This window comes from Rhinocladiella mackenziei (assembly GCF_000835555.1).
Source record: "Rhinocladiella mackenziei CBS 650.93 unplaced genomic scaffold supercont1.2, whole genome shotgun sequence".
Lineage (NCBI taxonomy): Eukaryota > Fungi > Ascomycota > Eurotiomycetes > Chaetothyriales > Herpotrichiellaceae > Rhinocladiella > Rhinocladiella mackenziei.
In genome coordinates, this window is record NW_013550603.1 from 2986976 (window position 1) to 3003384 (window position 16409).

At 49.8% G+C, this 16409-nt stretch overlaps 3 protein-coding genes across 3 annotated transcripts; 1 reads left to right on the forward strand and 2 right to left on the reverse strand.

Annotated features, from left to right (window-relative positions):
• Positions 1 to 14: 14 nt before the first annotated feature.
• Z518_02853 (pre-mRNA-processing-splicing factor 8) lies at positions 15 to 9611 on the reverse strand (the record flags this gene model as incomplete). The annotated part of the gene is made up of 1 exon (XM_013419879.1): positions 15 to 9611. One exon carries the CDS (start codon positions 9609 to 9611, stop codon positions 15 to 17), a length of 9597 nt encoding a protein of 3198 aa, XP_013275333.1.
• A 454-nt stretch (positions 9612 to 10065) lies between these two features.
• Z518_02854 (60S ribosomal protein L34-B) lies at positions 10066 to 10609 on the forward strand (the record flags this gene model as incomplete). The annotated part of the gene is made up of 3 exons (XM_013419880.1): positions 10066 to 10103; positions 10178 to 10301; positions 10418 to 10609. The coding sequence occupies 3 exons, from the start codon at positions 10066 to 10068 to the stop codon at positions 10607 to 10609; spliced, it is 354 nt and encodes a 117-aa protein (XP_013275334.1).
• Positions 10610 to 15019: 4410 nt separating this feature from the next.
• On the reverse strand, positions 15020 to 16263 carry Z518_02855 (uncharacterized protein; the record flags this gene model as incomplete). The annotated part of the gene is made up of 2 exons (XM_013419881.1): positions 15020 to 15529; positions 15583 to 16263. 2 exons carry the CDS (start codon positions 16261 to 16263, stop codon positions 15020 to 15022), a joined length of 1191 nt encoding a protein of 396 aa, XP_013275335.1.
• Between the last annotated feature and the right edge of the window lie 146 nt (positions 16264 to 16409).

The window sequence follows — 16409 nt, forward strand, 5'->3', positions numbered from 1 at the left end:
TGCCTGATGATCGATCAAGCAAAGACATCCTCGCGATCGGCCCAAATATCCTCCAACTCATTGAAACTGCTAAAATGCACAGGGCGATGTCTATCGTCGTAGAAACGCCGGGGAGTATCGATCTTGACATAGACAGGCCTCTTCTCGACGGTCGAAAAGCTGGCGCCCATGAAACTGTAATTCCACGTCTCCGTCTCCGGGACCAGGAAGTACCCCCGGATCTTGTCAGACAGCAAGAGCTGCGTCTTCTCACCAAACGAGGTAGAGAAGCCCGATGGGTTGTCAGATTGTGTGTCCTTGTTGTTGGCGCCCCAGGTGTAGCCGGCGGGAGTGAGGGCCCAGGACGACAGCGATACTGAGCCAGGGGTGAAAGAGACGGTGAGCGTGATGGTCTTCTTGTCCCATGACGGGTGCTGGGCCATGAGACGCGAGTGCATGGTGACGTCTGCGGCGGTCATATAGGATGTTTCGTTGCCGGAGGCGGTGTGGATGATGCCGAGAGGTTCCATGGTTTTCAAGTACTCGTGCTGCGGAAGTTGTTGGGGCAGTTGGACTTCGCGGGTGCTGCCAACTTGAGGTACCATGACGATTGTGCGGATTTCCTTGACTTGGTCATTGTCGGGTGGCGAGGAGCCGTAGAGGTATCCTGCGACTTGGACACGAAGGTCGGCAACCGTGATGAATTTCTTCAGGATGTTCTTAGGAAGGATATATGTGTATGAATCATCGGACTCGTGGATATCGTCGCTCGAGATGTAGATGTTGTTTGATCGAGTGCGGAGGTTGGATGCGGCAATGGCTCGAGTTCGCCATTCTGTCTTGGATGCGAAAGACTGTTGCTCATATTGAGAAGTGGTCGTCACAATGATTTCCTCGCCTCGAACGTTTTGAGTCTTAGTGGTCACCGCAGTCAATTGTTGTTGTTCTTGTTGCTGCTTTTCGATCTCCGCGGCTTGTTGTCGTTGCATGGATGGAGCAGAGATTTCCATACCTAGAATGATATCTCGCACTTCGCTGCTAGTGAGTGACTGAACATTGACGTTGTTCTTCTTTCCGTAGTCGTTTAGGATGAGGTCGCGCAGTTGAACTTCCACCTTGATCCAATCTTCATCCGACAAACTTGGCCAGATATGATGTGCTTGCGTAATAACAGTCTTGTCAGGCCGAAGCAGCAGTTTGGTTTTGTCAGTGTTGACATGCAGTGCACGAAGGATAAGAATCAATCTCGAAAATGCCGTATAAGACGAGATTGTCTTCAGCCATTCGTCATACAAGTTGAACAGGACCATCTGCGGCTCTTTGGCTTGAAGAATCATGTCAGCCAGCTTTTCAACCTTCATCGCAGCCTGGAATGGGAGTTGCAATTCCGAAGCTCTGATAGAAATGTTCGGGAAATCCAGAAGGTGAACTTCGAGCGGGTCAAGGAGACCTTTACGTGTCACAATCAGCTGCTTGGGTTGTTCTTCGACGGGCAGAGATCTAATCAGCGCCGCAACTTCTTCAGCAGTCTTCCACTTGGCTAGTTGTCCAAGTCGTTTTTGACCCGCCCAAACGCTTGTGTGAATGATCTTCAAGAACAGCTGACCAGTCTTGGGATTGAAGATGAAAATGGCGCCGTTGATTGGCTTGGTTGTCAAATTACCTTCGAAGGTCTTGTGAATAGTAACACGATACACATTCGTGTCATCGATAAACAGCTGGGTCTGGTTACTGAACAATTCTGAATAATTCTGAGAATTCAAGAACTCCTGGGAGCTCTCTGAGGCGTAAAGCTGAAGGCCTTTCCTAATGCGCTCGCGCAGCACATAAAGCGCGGGATTCGCTTTCATAATCTTGGCCATGGCCTGCTGTACGAGGGCCTTTAACCCGGGGAAGTATTGTCCGTAAGCAGAGTAGAGGTTGTAAGCGAGATCGATACCAATCATGAGACCAGTAGCAGAAGGGTAAATACTCATGCTGTCTGTTGTGTAATCGAGATATTTAGCTCGGACATAGCGCTCAATATCGTGTGAATCGTAGTCGCCATATCTCAGTTGAACGTCGATCCAGAATTTGTTGGTGGTCGTAGCCTCAATCTGGTCCTTGGTATCGAACAGGAGGGATGGTCGAGTGACGTTCCACTTATGGCTGGCAAACAGGAGGATATCTGCGCAAGAACTGTTCATCTTGTACGATTTTCTAGGATGAATAGTCTCTTTCTGAACGGTTTCAATGCCCAGTTGTTCTAACTCTTGATCGAACACCTGGCACAGATCCATAACCACCGACTCATGGATCTTCTGCCACAAATGGGCTCTGAAAATCTGAATCAAGGAGATCTTCAGCGTTGGAATCTTGCCATGCAAGAAAATACCAGTCAGATCGAGCTGGACCTGGAAGCCGACGTAGACATTTGCACGATTGATAGTTGGTGACCACCAGAGTGTGAAACGACGGTTAGGAATTTGATTTAAACCCGATCGCTGGGCGTTTGTCAGTTTCTTGAATTTCATCGACTCTTCGAAGCCACTGTTGTGGAGCACAAGATAATCATGTCGCAAGTATAGCTGGTCCTTATCGACCCGGAAACCAGCCCATTTCGTGGGCTCAGATTCGAGGAAGATGTCCTTGATGATAAAGCTGTGGGCTCGTGGGACTTGTGGGATGAAACGGTCAACTGGTTTCTTGCGCGCGAGGAGGCAGGGAATCTCCGCCAGATTGCCAAATATCTGAGCGAACAGTTGAGGAAATTGTTGCGTACAGGTTGGATTCCACATCATGCACCGCTTAGTCCGTACGCTGAAGCCCAGTGAACGTGCTAGGGCAACAGTATCCCAAAAAAGATCAGAGTGCCAGCGCTCGCTTTGGCTGAAGCCGAACATGTTCTCGGGATAAACGTGCCAGCCGTCCGTGTCGAGCAGTCCTGCAAGGACGGCTAGGCGAACAGCTCGTGTATTCTTCATAAAGACCTCCGGGATACGCTTTCTATCAAGCCCGTGGCCTGTAGCTCCGTTCGTGAGCAATCCGAGTCCGCGGAGCGCGCGGAGAAGCGAATTAACACCAGACGAGTTTTCAGAAGGGTCAACGATCTTATCGGCAAGTCCTTCCTCCTCGTTCTGCTGTAAATCACCGTACGCTCGGCGACCAGCTTGCAAACGAGTAACATGTCGCCGTTTGAAGCGTGATGTCCGGCCATTATATCCTTCAACGGCGATCTGGATGCTCCCATCGTTGCTGCTCTCGTTGACGCCGTCAATTTCACCCTTTTCACCTTCTTCATCTTCGTCCTCACTGAGAGCATCAATCATGTCCAAGTCCATGTTGTCGACATCCTCATTTTCCTCCTCTGGCAGGTCATCAGCAAGCGTTGGCTGTTCAGGCACCTCGGAAAGACCGACGAGCTTCATAAGCTCTTCATCGGACTTGAGCTGCGTCAGAGCCTCTTCAGAAGTCAGCTTGGCAGATTGCGAATTGGGTTCTTCATTGCCAACAGAAGGAAAAGACGATGGGAAGTCGCGATCAGACATCGCCCGAAGGCGCTGCTGACGCTCTGGGAAGCTTGCAAGGCTCGAGCTCAGGGTATGCTTTGCTCCATGCCGCTGTTCGGATGACTCAGAACATTCGATGGGGTCACTGATATCTCTAGGAGGCGATTTCCAAACTCGGGCCTGGCCAGGTATATGCTCTGGCTGGATTGTCCATCCAGCAGCAAGCCGCTGCTTGATAATAGTCTGCCGCGCTCGACGCCTGGCTGGACGCTGAGGTCCTATGTCTTCAACAACGGGAGGAAGGGATCGATCACCGTGGCAAGTCTTGCTCACAGTAGCGTAACCGAGCTGCCCATGCCAAACAAGATGAAGATCGAGTTCAGCCGCGTAACAGGCAAGAAACTCCCGAATCGCAGCTTCATGGTTACTGTAGATGGTAGTGCTGTTACGCTTCCCATCTCCTAGCCAAAGCCCGAGAAAATAGGGGTTGACTGGCACATTCTGCGCAGGCAGCTCAAAACCGGGACATCTGAAGAGCCTGTATTTGGCCCTCTCTGCCGGCTCTAGAGATGCGAATTGGGCAGCAGTCATCTCAACCGTATCGTAGCGCTCAGCGGTCGAGACCTGTGGCGCAGCCGAAGGACCTTTGAGAACGGCCTCATCTTCTTCTAGATCGTTCTCCTCAAGATTGCGCTCCTCGTCCGAGCCCGGCAGCAATGGGAAAGTGTAGCTGCGTGCGTACTTCACGTAATTGCGAGAACAGGACACTCGTATCTTGAGGTTTGAGCCGTTCTTATTCCAGAGAAGAAACAGGTTCGACAGGCCCGTATCAATCCGTATCTCTCCGCCCTTGCCATCGGTAGATTTAGCCAAGAAACGTTGAATAAGGGTCGCTAGAGTCACATCACCTTGGTCATGAATCTCGCGACTCTTGGCGACAGCAGCAGCGAAGGCTTCTTCTTTCGTCGAGAAGAAGACTGGCGGGTGTTTGTCGTGCCCCTTGAGATTCGTTCGCTCAGGTTTTCCCCATGTGAAGGTCGCGTATTCTCCTCGGCTGCCTCGGCCAGCGGGGATACTGACGATATAAGACTCCTGGCGAGTAGTAATACCGGTAGTATCATTGCGCCTATTTCGGACATGATCCGCTCCGTTCTTGCCCCGTTCGGCACTAAGCACCCAGGCGATGGCACTCTTCAAAGCAGACAAAAAGTCTGGTCGCTTTTTGACGAGATTCTTAGGTCGATCTGCATCCGCTAGATCACAGCTGGGCTCGGGCAGGTCGCCAAGCTGGTCCTCAAAGCGTCGACGATGACCCCGAAAGTGTAACCCGGTGTATTGGTTCCTGTACCTTTTCTCCCGGTGTAGAACCAAGATGTGGTTCGGTGTAACAACGAGATCCTCTTTACGAGAACCAATCTTGATGCGATACAGACGATCTGTTCCTTTCACGACATTGAATGCGCGACGAGGACCACCGTCGGGGCCCAGAAGTAGATCTCCTTCCACGACGTTTTCGACGGCGACCTTAGAGCCATCGTAGCGCAGCAGCATAGTCCCATTGGCGAGACAGGCGCGTTCCCAGAAAAGGCCCTCCCAGGATGGGAATGCTGTAGCTTTGAAGAGCGTGTGTTCGAGGATAGTCTCGACACCACCCAATGCTTGAATAACATCGGTTCGATAAGCGTTCAGATTCCACAACTTTCCATCGTGTCGCTGACTGGTCCACCAGAAGGGGTTGCTCTTCATCAGTTGGTACTGTTTGAACTCAGTACGTGCTCTGAAACCCTTGTCGAAACTCAGCGTGCTCCTGTCTTTCTGGAACAGAGTATTGATTCGCGGTAAACCTCTGTCCCAGCTGTCCTCAAGATCTTCAAGAGTAAGTCTGCGATTTTGTTGATTGGCCTCCATTCTTTTCTGCGAGTACTCAGTCCACACGCGTTGTGAGTCAATAAACTCAGCCTCCCAAGGAATGATGTACCGGAAAATGTTGGGAATCAAAGTTTCTTCATCATGAGACATACCGGCACGGTAATGTGTCACGCCTGTGTCAGTCTGCTTGGACCATCGTTTATCGCTAGTAGGGATGAGAATGTGCGACCCGGAAATCATGCCTAAGCCGCCAAGTTCTTTGGGAGTGTAGAAGACTGCCGGCGGGAATCGAGAAGGCATCTTGGAATTGAGGCCGATTTTGACACGGGTTTGGATCTTGGTCTCGCACTTCACAATGGTGTCCAGTAGATTTACAGTCGAGACTGCGGCTTCCCGATAGTAGGTGAATAGCGCAATCAACGTCGTGTTCCACTTGTTTGCAATCTTCGTGAAAGTAGTGGAGCCTGAGGACATCAAGATCTGTCTGATGCGGTTGTTGAACTTTTGTATGTCCTCTTCTGTTACCTGCAAGAAGGCAAAAGCCGTGCGTTCCTTGGTCTCGTTATTGGCAAGAGCCCAGACACTGTCCTTTACCGGAAATTCATCGTTCTGATTCCGAATCTTGGGCAAGATCCGGACTTCGAAGCCACACATAGAAAATAGTAAATTGGGGTTGTCGCGAGAGTAGACACTCGCGAAAGTGTCATCCCATTCGATAGTGGTAATGGATCGAGGCAGTCTGTTCTTCAGATCCCAGAATACAGCACGCCCAAGGTTGACATCGTGTCTCATCAACCTCATTCTCGAGTCGCGAGGCCAGCATTTCTTGTTTCGGTAGCCGATCACGTTTTCAAAATTTGGATCTGGCTGCTCAGTCAAGAAGCGTTGGATAAGGTCCTTTGACTCCTCGGCAGTGAATCGGAAGAAGACCCAAATCTTGTCAATGTATCTGGTGTACAGTCGAATGGGATGTCTGGTCTCCGTCCCTCGGTCCCGGAACTGGAGGAAGTCATTTGGGCTCTGAGGTGGTCCGGCAAGCTCACTGGCTCGTTGCAGACCAAGTAAAAGCAGATCGATGACTAATCCGTAGTATTGGAAGACGAATCCAGAGAACTGTAGACCTCGAATCATCCCATAGCTGTTTGTGTGATTCATGTCTTTATAGTTGAGTTGAACGTTGTTCTTGGAAGTAATGTAATCCGCCAAATTGTGGTCCATGATAAGTCGAAGAAGACGGTTGAGCAGAGTCAGATCGATCTTCTCGTAGACTTTAGAGAGCTGGGTCTCCATCATGACATTGCATTCGCCGTCTGCAGTTTCCCAGACATTAGTCAAATTGTTGATGCCTTGAGCCCATTTGTAAACCAACAATGGGGGGACTTCGGAGTCTGAAGGTTTGACCCATGAGGGGAAGAGATGTCGAGTATCTGCTTGATACCAGAGATATTGATCCAGATATGCATCGGTGATTTTCTCGATGGGCTCAACATCATATACAGGGTTGATTGAGCTGTAGTTATCGTTCATGTCAATTCCCACCTCTTTGAAGGCACGCTGAGTGAGCAAAAAGCGTTTAATTCTCGCCAACGTTGTTCCTGGAGAATCGTACGCCTGTTCAATCAGCGCAAGCTCTTCTCTCTGACTCTGGTTCAGGCGGCCCTTGACTGAGTATGCTTCCCTAAGTCTTTCGAGAGCCAGAATGAGGATCTTTGTGTCATGCTTGTAAGATACACTAGGGAACGGAATGGGTGAAAATTTCCGCGACTCAAGCCAGTGCACCGTGGTGGTGTAGATAGCCACGGCTTCCTCTGAAGACACATATGGCCCATCTTTCATGTAGTTGTGCTGTCTCTCTTGCTCCGCCTTCAACCAGAGTCTGGTCAAGCGTCCAAGGTTTTTCTTAGCGACGGTCTTGTCCACGGTGGCACCTCTCCTGATCCTTTCCCGGTTGTAATGAGCGACAGATATCCACCAGTCGGCTTTGCTCTTCACATATCTCAGGATGATGTTCTCGATTGGCGCTGGCAAGCCAGGAACTTTCCATGGGATGTTACTCTTCCAGCACCGCCATGCCTCTGAGAGATGTTGAAGCACGGTGTTGACCTTGTTTTGTCTGATACCCTCGGGCATCATGTCCATCAAATCAGCCATGACGGAGGCACGAAGCTCGAGGTCGAAATGTGACTCGACTCGTTGCTTTGTAACGGTTTTTGCAACGCCTTTGCTATGACGACCTTCAAATTGTCTTGACAATAGATTTCCAAGCCATCTCTCAAGTAGGGGAATGATTCCTCTCATGAAGAAAAGCCACACTCGCCAGGCAGGGGCCCAGAAGCCACATCCAGGACCCTTGCCCACGGGACCAGAATTGAAACGGTAATAGATCAGATGTTTCAAATCTTTGCACGATCGAATTTGATGCATAAGCTTATACTTGTACCGGTACATACCAGTGAGCTGTCCGACATGGTTAAAAGCGTAGAGAATACCGTCGGCCAATTGGAATGCATCGATGTTGCCGAGTCGATACTGGACTTGCGCATCGACAATGAGCTTGGTGAGCCTCAAAATCTCGCGCATCAGATGGAAAGCATTTCCGAATCTGGACTTCTTTCGTTCCTTGGTGGTCAGGGTTTTGACAGGCTTCAGATTGAAGTTGTAGTCCAAGTGCAGATAAGTCAAATTCTTTCGATGAATCAACAGATTTAGCATATTGAACCCTTGGCGACACACCTGCAAACCAGCCTCAACCCAGTCAATGGTGGTTTGCTGGAAGAATTTGGTGGATTTCAAAGCCCTGAGAAGATTCTGTTTGTTTTGTGCCTTTGGTTTCTTCTTATGCAGCTCGTTTAGAACATACGTCTTCAGCAACTTCTGGTACGAAACTCGGACTTTGACTGGTTGGCCAGGTGGGCAATGTTCCAGATACCACTGCTTCACCAGTGGGACGTCTTGAGCCCGAACCATCCCACCAGATCTTCTATCGAATGGGAATGGAGCCCACCATAAGGCTATAGCAGAGGCAGTCTCGTTGTTGTATAATTCTTCGTCCGCAAGGAACGGCTCGACATTTCCCGGAAGCTCGAACTCATCGTCTTCATTATTGCCAATTCCGAAAATTTCGTCTTCGTGGCTCATGGTGACGTTTTTCGGTGCGACTGACCTGGAGGAGATAGGATTGATGACAGGATCGAAGTAGAAAGCAGGCAAGTTCGGGTCCTCCGACCTCACATAGACAACCTGAGGGTGGGAATACCATGAAAGCTTCACACTCCGTGGTAGTGAGTTGTACAAATACGGAAATGCGACTCTGTATTCTGTTCTGATCGGTGCTCGGAAGATAATTCGGTCAATCGCATTGAACTCGCCAAAGTCCTCGTCGTTTGGATCAATGTCTTTGTAGAGAGGCTCAAAACGCGGTCCGCCGGGAATCGCAACGTTGAGCGCCTTGGCCGTGAAAAAACTTTCTCGATCAAACATGTGAAAGTAGTTCTTGTCGACCACATCGCTGAGGAGTTGGTGTGATAATCTGTATAGAGTGGCCATCTGAGACAATGTCAAGTTCCACGTCTTGTAACTAGGGCCGTTCACATGCGGCGTATCCAAGAGGGGTCGGTGATCGTAGAACCATTCATACACTGGACCATCTTCGTTCTCATCCAGCTCCATTTGGATCGGTTCAAGTGGCTCAACATCTTCGATGTTCTCAGACCAAGATAGTGGTGGTTCTTCATCATCGAAAGGAGGAAATCGCATCCGCTTGAAGTGTCGCCTGTCGCTCTTCTCTCTTCTCATCGACACCCACATCGTAGCCCACTGTGCGTGAAAGACTGGTTCAATCACTCTTGGGATCTCGTTGACCAGTGTCAGACATCCGTTGACATGATACAATACTTTGACCTCCCTGGCACTCTCCCAGGGCATCGGCATATTCTCCAGGAGCTTCAAAACCGCATGTGGCATGTACTTCAACGCGCCCAAATAACTTCTCTTGTCACTGCTGAATTTTTTCTGACTGACATCTCCGATGTCTTTGACAATCTTTCGCAAGTGCTCGGGTGGCATGTCTGCCTTCTGGGTCTCAACGAAGCCGCCCTTCCGCTTCTCGCCATATCGATTGCGCTGGGTCCGAAGCCACTCTTTCTTCTTCTGCGCAAATTTTGCGACTTGGGGATCGACAGGAGGTCGATAGCCAGGCGGAGGGGGAGCCATGCCAGGAGGTGGCGGTGGCCCAGCATTCCATCCTGGAGGTGGAGGAGGTGGGATAGAGGCCATTCTGCCGTTAGGTGGCGGGAGGCGACTGTCGTGATAGAACGGATGAACGGACTTGTTCTGCTTCGAAGACGTGTTTCAAGGTCTCTTACCATTTACGAAGCGTTGCTCGCCCTTTACTTCGGCTTAGAATGCAAGCCGATTCATTCGTACAGATTCAGGACGGCCATCCACCTGCCAAATATTTTCTAGATGATGGATTTGATGCTGCCGTGATCTGAAGGTGCGACTGTTGCCTCTATAACTCCATGAACAAGATCTTTTTCAAGTCAAAAGTCGAGATTTGCGGAGATTTTTGATCACGTGATTTTGAACCCGCCACTAGCGCAGTGGCCGCCAAGATTCGCACACACGGCAATTTTTGAACTAGCAGTTCGTTCAAGAGATTCGACGACATCAGTCAAATAACGGTTATTGATTTCTCTTGCCCTCCTACTCTCCTTTCAATACCGTTGCAATGGCAGGCGTCAGACTCCAGTACCGCCGGCGAAACCCGTACGTGGCCTCAATCTATTTCTCTCAATCACGGGAATGGCGAGAATCAACGGCTGACATAAATCGCACTGCAGTTACAACACCAGCTCAAACAACGTCCGTGTCATCAAGACTCCTGGTGGCAAACTCCGATATCTACACGTCAAAAAGCGAGGAACTGCTCCCAAATGTGGTGATTGTGGAATCAAACTCCCGGGTGTAAGTGCCTTCCCAAAACGGACTCAATATGTGTCGGATTCGTGAAGGAGAGCGTGGGAAATATTCAATAGGGCTCTGGTAAAGGACGAAACCTAACGGTAAATGCGTCAAAATAGATCCCAGCGCTCCGACCCCGAAAATATGCTACTACGTCAAGACCTAAAAAGACCGTGCAGCGCGCCTATGGCGGATCCAGATGCAGCAACTGCGTGCGAGACCGGATCGTACGAGCTTTCTTGATTGAAGAGCAGAAGATCGTTAAGAAGGTGCTGAAGGAGACCCAGGAGAAGAAGACAGGGAAGAAATAAGCGTGACATGGGCATGATCACGATGACTGGGAATGGGGATTCCAAAATTCGTTGACCATGGAGAAGGCGCATGGGGATTTCACTATGCAAGATTTAGTGCCGGGTATCCCGTTATTGTGCTATTGGAAAAACCGAGAGAGAGAAAAGGGAGGCAGGGGGGGAATTTGAAACGCCACAAGAAAGCTGCATAGAGGGCACGAAACTCATTTAGAGCATTGCTTTGCAGCGTCTACGAGAAGTCCCTCCCAATGTGAAAAGAATTATTGACAAAAGTGGCTGTTCAAACAGTATTCAGATCAATAATACCTTACGTTTGGAATCCGTCGTTATAGGTACAGGTCACCTCGACCTGTCCCATGGACTTTATGCTTCAATCTTCGTTCGTCTTCAATTGTTCTTGCCCGCCAAGTTAGATATATTCGGAAATGTGACAGATGGAACCTAAGCACCCAGGGTATTTCGTACTCCACTGGCTCCAAAAGGAAAAGCCTCACATTCCGACCTTCATTTATAGCCTATGAGGCGCTGCCCATATGCTTTCCGTCGAGATCCCCATCCTGCGGCATGCTTTGTGAGGCCAGAATCCCCACACAGACAACATAAACTTCATAGGGAAATTGGAGGTGAGATTGATTTGTCCATAACCCCCTTCCCTAGGTGGCTTCTCAAATGTTCCATTCTGTAAGGCAACGGTGCACAAAATCGGGGGATATCGCACCAAGGGTCTAATACTTATTCCTTCCTCTTCTTTGACAACTAGATCTTTCGGTGACGGAAGACCATTGTCTCCGTTTCCCATTCAGGGCGTTGCTGCGTCTTGCGGACGAGCTCACAGTTGAGAGGGCAATGTCTGGCTTCAGTCGATGAGAAGTATAGTGAGATCTTTCGCAGTTTCGATACAAAAGTCCACCACTATGTTAGCGGTACTGAACGCACGGAAGAAGTTCTGTTGGACATGCCCCGATAGGCACACCTCACCAGGGCTCACAACGCTTTATCAGGGTGAAATTGAGGCAAGTTCCCCTTGCTTCATGCCATTTTTCCATCTGTACCTGGCTCTCCCCGCTGAATTCTGCGGGAGGAATTGACTAATGGCCACAGCTCTACCCATTTCGCGGTAAGACCCGGTCGATGCCATTGTCCTGGGGCTAAGAGACCAATACAAGTTACCGGAGACCACCAGGCAGCTCTTTGGGGTGGTGGTCTCCCCCCCCCCCCCCCCCCCTCCTTGAGGTGTGAGAGATGCCGCAGCCAAAACTGTCATATCTGCTGGTTGCCGGATAGATGAGCTCGTTGAGGATCCATTGGGGGATTTTGCTGTCAGTTGAAGATACCATTGTACAGCCCTCGTGTGGGCCAGGGATCTTTCTACCTTAACAAAGTGAAAGGTAACATAGAATTTACTGTGGGAGGGTCGGAAAGCCACGCCCGATGCTAGGAATGGCCCACTGATTTTACGTTTTCTGAAAGTCAAAGTCCGCAAGGAATAGGGCAGCCAATCTCATAGGCATGTCGACAGATTCAAGACGAAGAGCTCGAAGTTGGTGGAGCGAGAGAATCGGGATCCAAATTCTTCCGCGAAGCAAGAAGGTTCCCCGGCTTGCTCGGTAGATATTTGCTAGGGAAGGAGAGGTTGGCACCTATTGCACAGTTCATTAGCTAACAACTCTTCGGCGCTTTCAGGGAGGTCTCAGGCTTAATGCAACACACCAGTCCCGTCTCCTCTGGCTTCCGGCGTCAGCAGAAGCGAATACTCCAGTGCTATACCGATAACTCATGGAGACTCTTGAGCATCATCTCGTTGCTGCTCTCAGCCCGAGCCAGGTACACCTTCGTGGGGGAACACTAGAAGGACCGCCTCTAGAACACGTCAGTTTTCTTCTATTGGTACGACATAAATGCTCTGCAGTTATTCCGCTAAGCCGCTTCAGCTTCTGAGGTGGTTGGCAGAACTCAGCCGGTTACAATAGAAACGGGTCAACAAGATTAGAGCTGGGGCTAGGGAAACGTACTTCCCTCCCAACACAAAGACGTCATCACAACCCAGGCCTGTGAGAGTAGGAGGGAACTTGTTGGCCATCATAGTGATTGTGAAAGATATTTGGTCGAAGACTACTCTCGGCAAGAAATGCAAGAAGCGATGCCGGGCACCCTCGAGCAGCACCTCGTGCGCGAGGTTGTTGTCAGACAAGTGCAAGGAAACTTGACGTTGACATACGCTGTGAAGTTCCAGGTCCAATACTACTGTCATACGTTACCTAGCATATGCCAGGGCACATTCTTACCGCTAACAGGGACAGGGATTTTCGGAGAATTGCATCAGAGGTTGACACCCAAGTCGGTAGTCTTGCGCAAAGTACAGATGACGTTCACTCTTCAGGCTAGGATGAGGATAAGGAGTTTAGTCGCTGTATGGAGGTAGATGGCGCTGGGAAGGCCGTGCAGAATTGTGCCGCATCCTCGACAGCCCGGTTGAGCTGACTACAGGCTCGCCAAAAGGAAAGTGATTTATCGCTTGGACTTTTATCCGTGTAAAGGAGACCGTAGTCTGGAATTCGGATGTCTCGGGAACCCAAGCATTTTGCCGCCCTCGACATTTTGTTGAGCGTTCCAAGTGAAATGTCTAGACTCAGATTCGAATCCAGAGCCCAAGTACTTGTCCCGTTTTTGCTCACCGACATCTTCTTGAATATGAGGGAAAATTTTTGTCCAGGGACGTACCTTTGAACTCCCGCAGCAGCTAGCATGCAAGTTGGCGAAGTGGCTTTCGAAGGACGCCTCTTTGGGCGACGAATATTCAGGCTTCCAACGACAGCTCTGGCTCTCGATCTACACTGGAATTCTGCAGCCTTGATACAGCTGTGTTCACACGTACTTGCAACATTCATTGACTGAAATATGTTCGATTTTGAGAATACCATGGGTCCTCATGTTTCTCGATTAGCATCCATACCAAAATTTCAAATTATGCAGGAAGGACACTCTAATCAGATTCTAACTATTTTTGATATTCGAAACCCACTCTGCTGCATTGGACTTTGCTCAAGTCTTGACGTATCCTTTGCCCAAAGCAGTAAGAGCAGCCAACACGCTGCCTGGAACATCTCTGAGGAAAAGTGACTAGGGGTACCCATCGGGCTTCAACAAGGTTGGAAAGCGCAAAGACTGCATATCGCCCTGGCCATCTGTCGTCTGGCGGTAGAATGTATTCTGTGCCTTTGTTAGCAGTTTACGAGTTTCGCTTGACCAGTTCAGCTGCAATCTGGACTCGGCGGCAGTGATAGATCAACATTGATGGTAAATTTATTTTTGTCCTGGAAAGTGAGATGCTGAACTCCTTGAGAAAGCTAACAAGTAGCTTCAGAGTTTCTCCCATGGGCCCGTACCGCCTCAACGGTTGTCAACGGGTTTTCGGTCGACAGATCAATGAGGCAGAAAACTGAGGTACTGATCATGAAACGAGCTCGTGCATTAGTTCGTAGAAAATTGTTTGAATCTCGGGCATGATGTGACCTCGCTTGCCAAATCCTGGACGGATGTCATCCCCGGGTTGTCTCCAGGTAACTTACGGCACCGTCTGCCTGGCAAGTCTGGTTGCCAACCCCAGCTGTGGGACCTCTTGGGTTGGTTGTCAATTGTCGGAGATCTGTCTGGCATTGTTTGATGTGATCGGGAAGGGCTCTAGAGCCATCTTGAAATCTGAACCTGCAAGCGAGCACGAAGCTGCCAGCGCATAATCGTCCCATCTTACCAGGATCATGAACGTATAAGAGAGAAAGCGAATAATTCACGCACAGAGCTGAATGGTAGCGAACACGGTGATAGGTACGATACTTTCTCAATATTCAAGATGATCCAGCTCGCGACTCTGGTCTCAGCTGGTTTTGGTAGAGATAGGAGAAGAAAATTGATGATAAGGCTGCGATCAGATAGGCGAAGCAGAGCCACTCTAGAACCGCAAATATGGAATGGGCATTCTTGACCCATGGTTCCGGAGGCGACCGATCACGTCTACCGTTGGATAGCTACGAGTGGATCATGTATGTTACTGTCCAAAGGCTCCTAGAATATATTCCGCTTCCCGCCAGTGTCAGTCGAAGACTCGAGTCCTCAAACACTCCTCTCGCGTCAAAGTGTTCTGATTCCAGCGATTGACGCGATCATCGTCCACGTATCCAAATTCCAAAACGGCATCAAGATATGCCAAAATAAAAATTGCCAAAGAAAACCCTCCACGCAACCAACCGTCTTGCATGGTAGCACACCCGCATCGGACTGCTTCTGCCCGAGTCTATACCAAATCTTGGTGGGCTCTCCCTTAGATCCATGCAAGCCACCCAATCCGAGACCATTGCGTTGTGAAGATTTCAGTTTTCAGTCGGCGTGATATCTGACCTGTTCGCTCAAATGCTAACTCCCTGTTGATCGCAATAGAAGACTTTGTACATACAAGCTCTCATCTCCAAAACGGCGATGCTGAACCTTGTAATCCCGTGGGCTTAGTGGTGACAGAGACGCGTCCTGGAGCACATCATCTCCCAGATTGTGATTGCCTTCTACGGGCGTCATGGGCCAACTTCGAATGGCTGGTTGAAGGTTGTGGTATTCAAATTTGTGGTAGTTGCTAACGTCCGAATACGAAGGGGTGGCTGGGCTGCCGGAAGGAGGACGATCAGAGACGAAAGACCGCTCTTGACGCCTCTGGCGGGCAGCGCGACGTGCTGCTCGACCACCTTTGGCACCAGATCTTTGACGTTGGATGGCAGGTACTTGACTGGCCAACGATCTTTTGGCCCCTCCAGTTTTGCGGTATCTCGTCGTGGACTGAACTCCGTTCTTAACGGCGTCTTTGGTCAATATCCAGGCACTGTTGGCTTTTCTCGAATGGCCGTGGGAATGGTCTCTGTCGTTTTCAAACGCCTGAGACTATCATTAGTAAGTGGCAGATTGATACCAGGGCACTTACAACAAACCTTGTTCATGGATAAATTGTGCCGGATGCTATTTTGCCATCCATTCGAGCCAGACTCGTGAGGCTTTGACGTGTTGAGGCGGAACCACTCGTAGATATCTCTCAGCAGCATCCTATGGCCAGGAGCCTGCATCAACGCCTCGTAGATCAATACTGCGTATGGCTTGTCATTGGATGCTTCTTCATCTTCCCCTACCAACATCAAAGGTCTGCAGTGAGCGAACTCTGACGGCAATGGCCATGGACTCCTAGTCCCACCTTCCCCAAAATAGTAGTACGTAGAGCAATTGCCTGATACTGGATTTGAAGCAGCAAATGGCGAGAGAGCAAAGTCTTCCAGCACAGAAGTTGGTTCAACTCGGCCGTTCATGGCTTCTGGATAAGTCTGCTCGGTGGTCCACGTTGGTCCTAACTCTATGTCGGAAAGTTGAAGTTGAGTTGTCGTTTGCGGATGAGAATCATGGCGGGCAATCGGAAGGACACACCACTCGTCGAGGCTTTCGAGTTTGGGAAGAGGGTGCACTTCCTGATAGTACTCGCCTGAGTATGTTTGCGGTTGTGGAGCTCCAGAAGAGGAGGGATGGGAATTTTGCCGGCTTAACACACTTGTCATGCGGGAGAGCTCAGAATTCACCCGGTTGGTGCAAGGCTGGCAATGGTGAGGCAAACTCTCATTCTCCATTTTGGCCAATTTCCACAGGTTGCCAGCGTCGGCAATTCTGGATTGTCTAATAACTGACCAGGGACACTTCTTTGGTATACCATGCCAGGGTGAAGACGGCGAGTAATTGACCTTTTATGGTCAAAGTCCCAAGAAGAGGCAAGCTG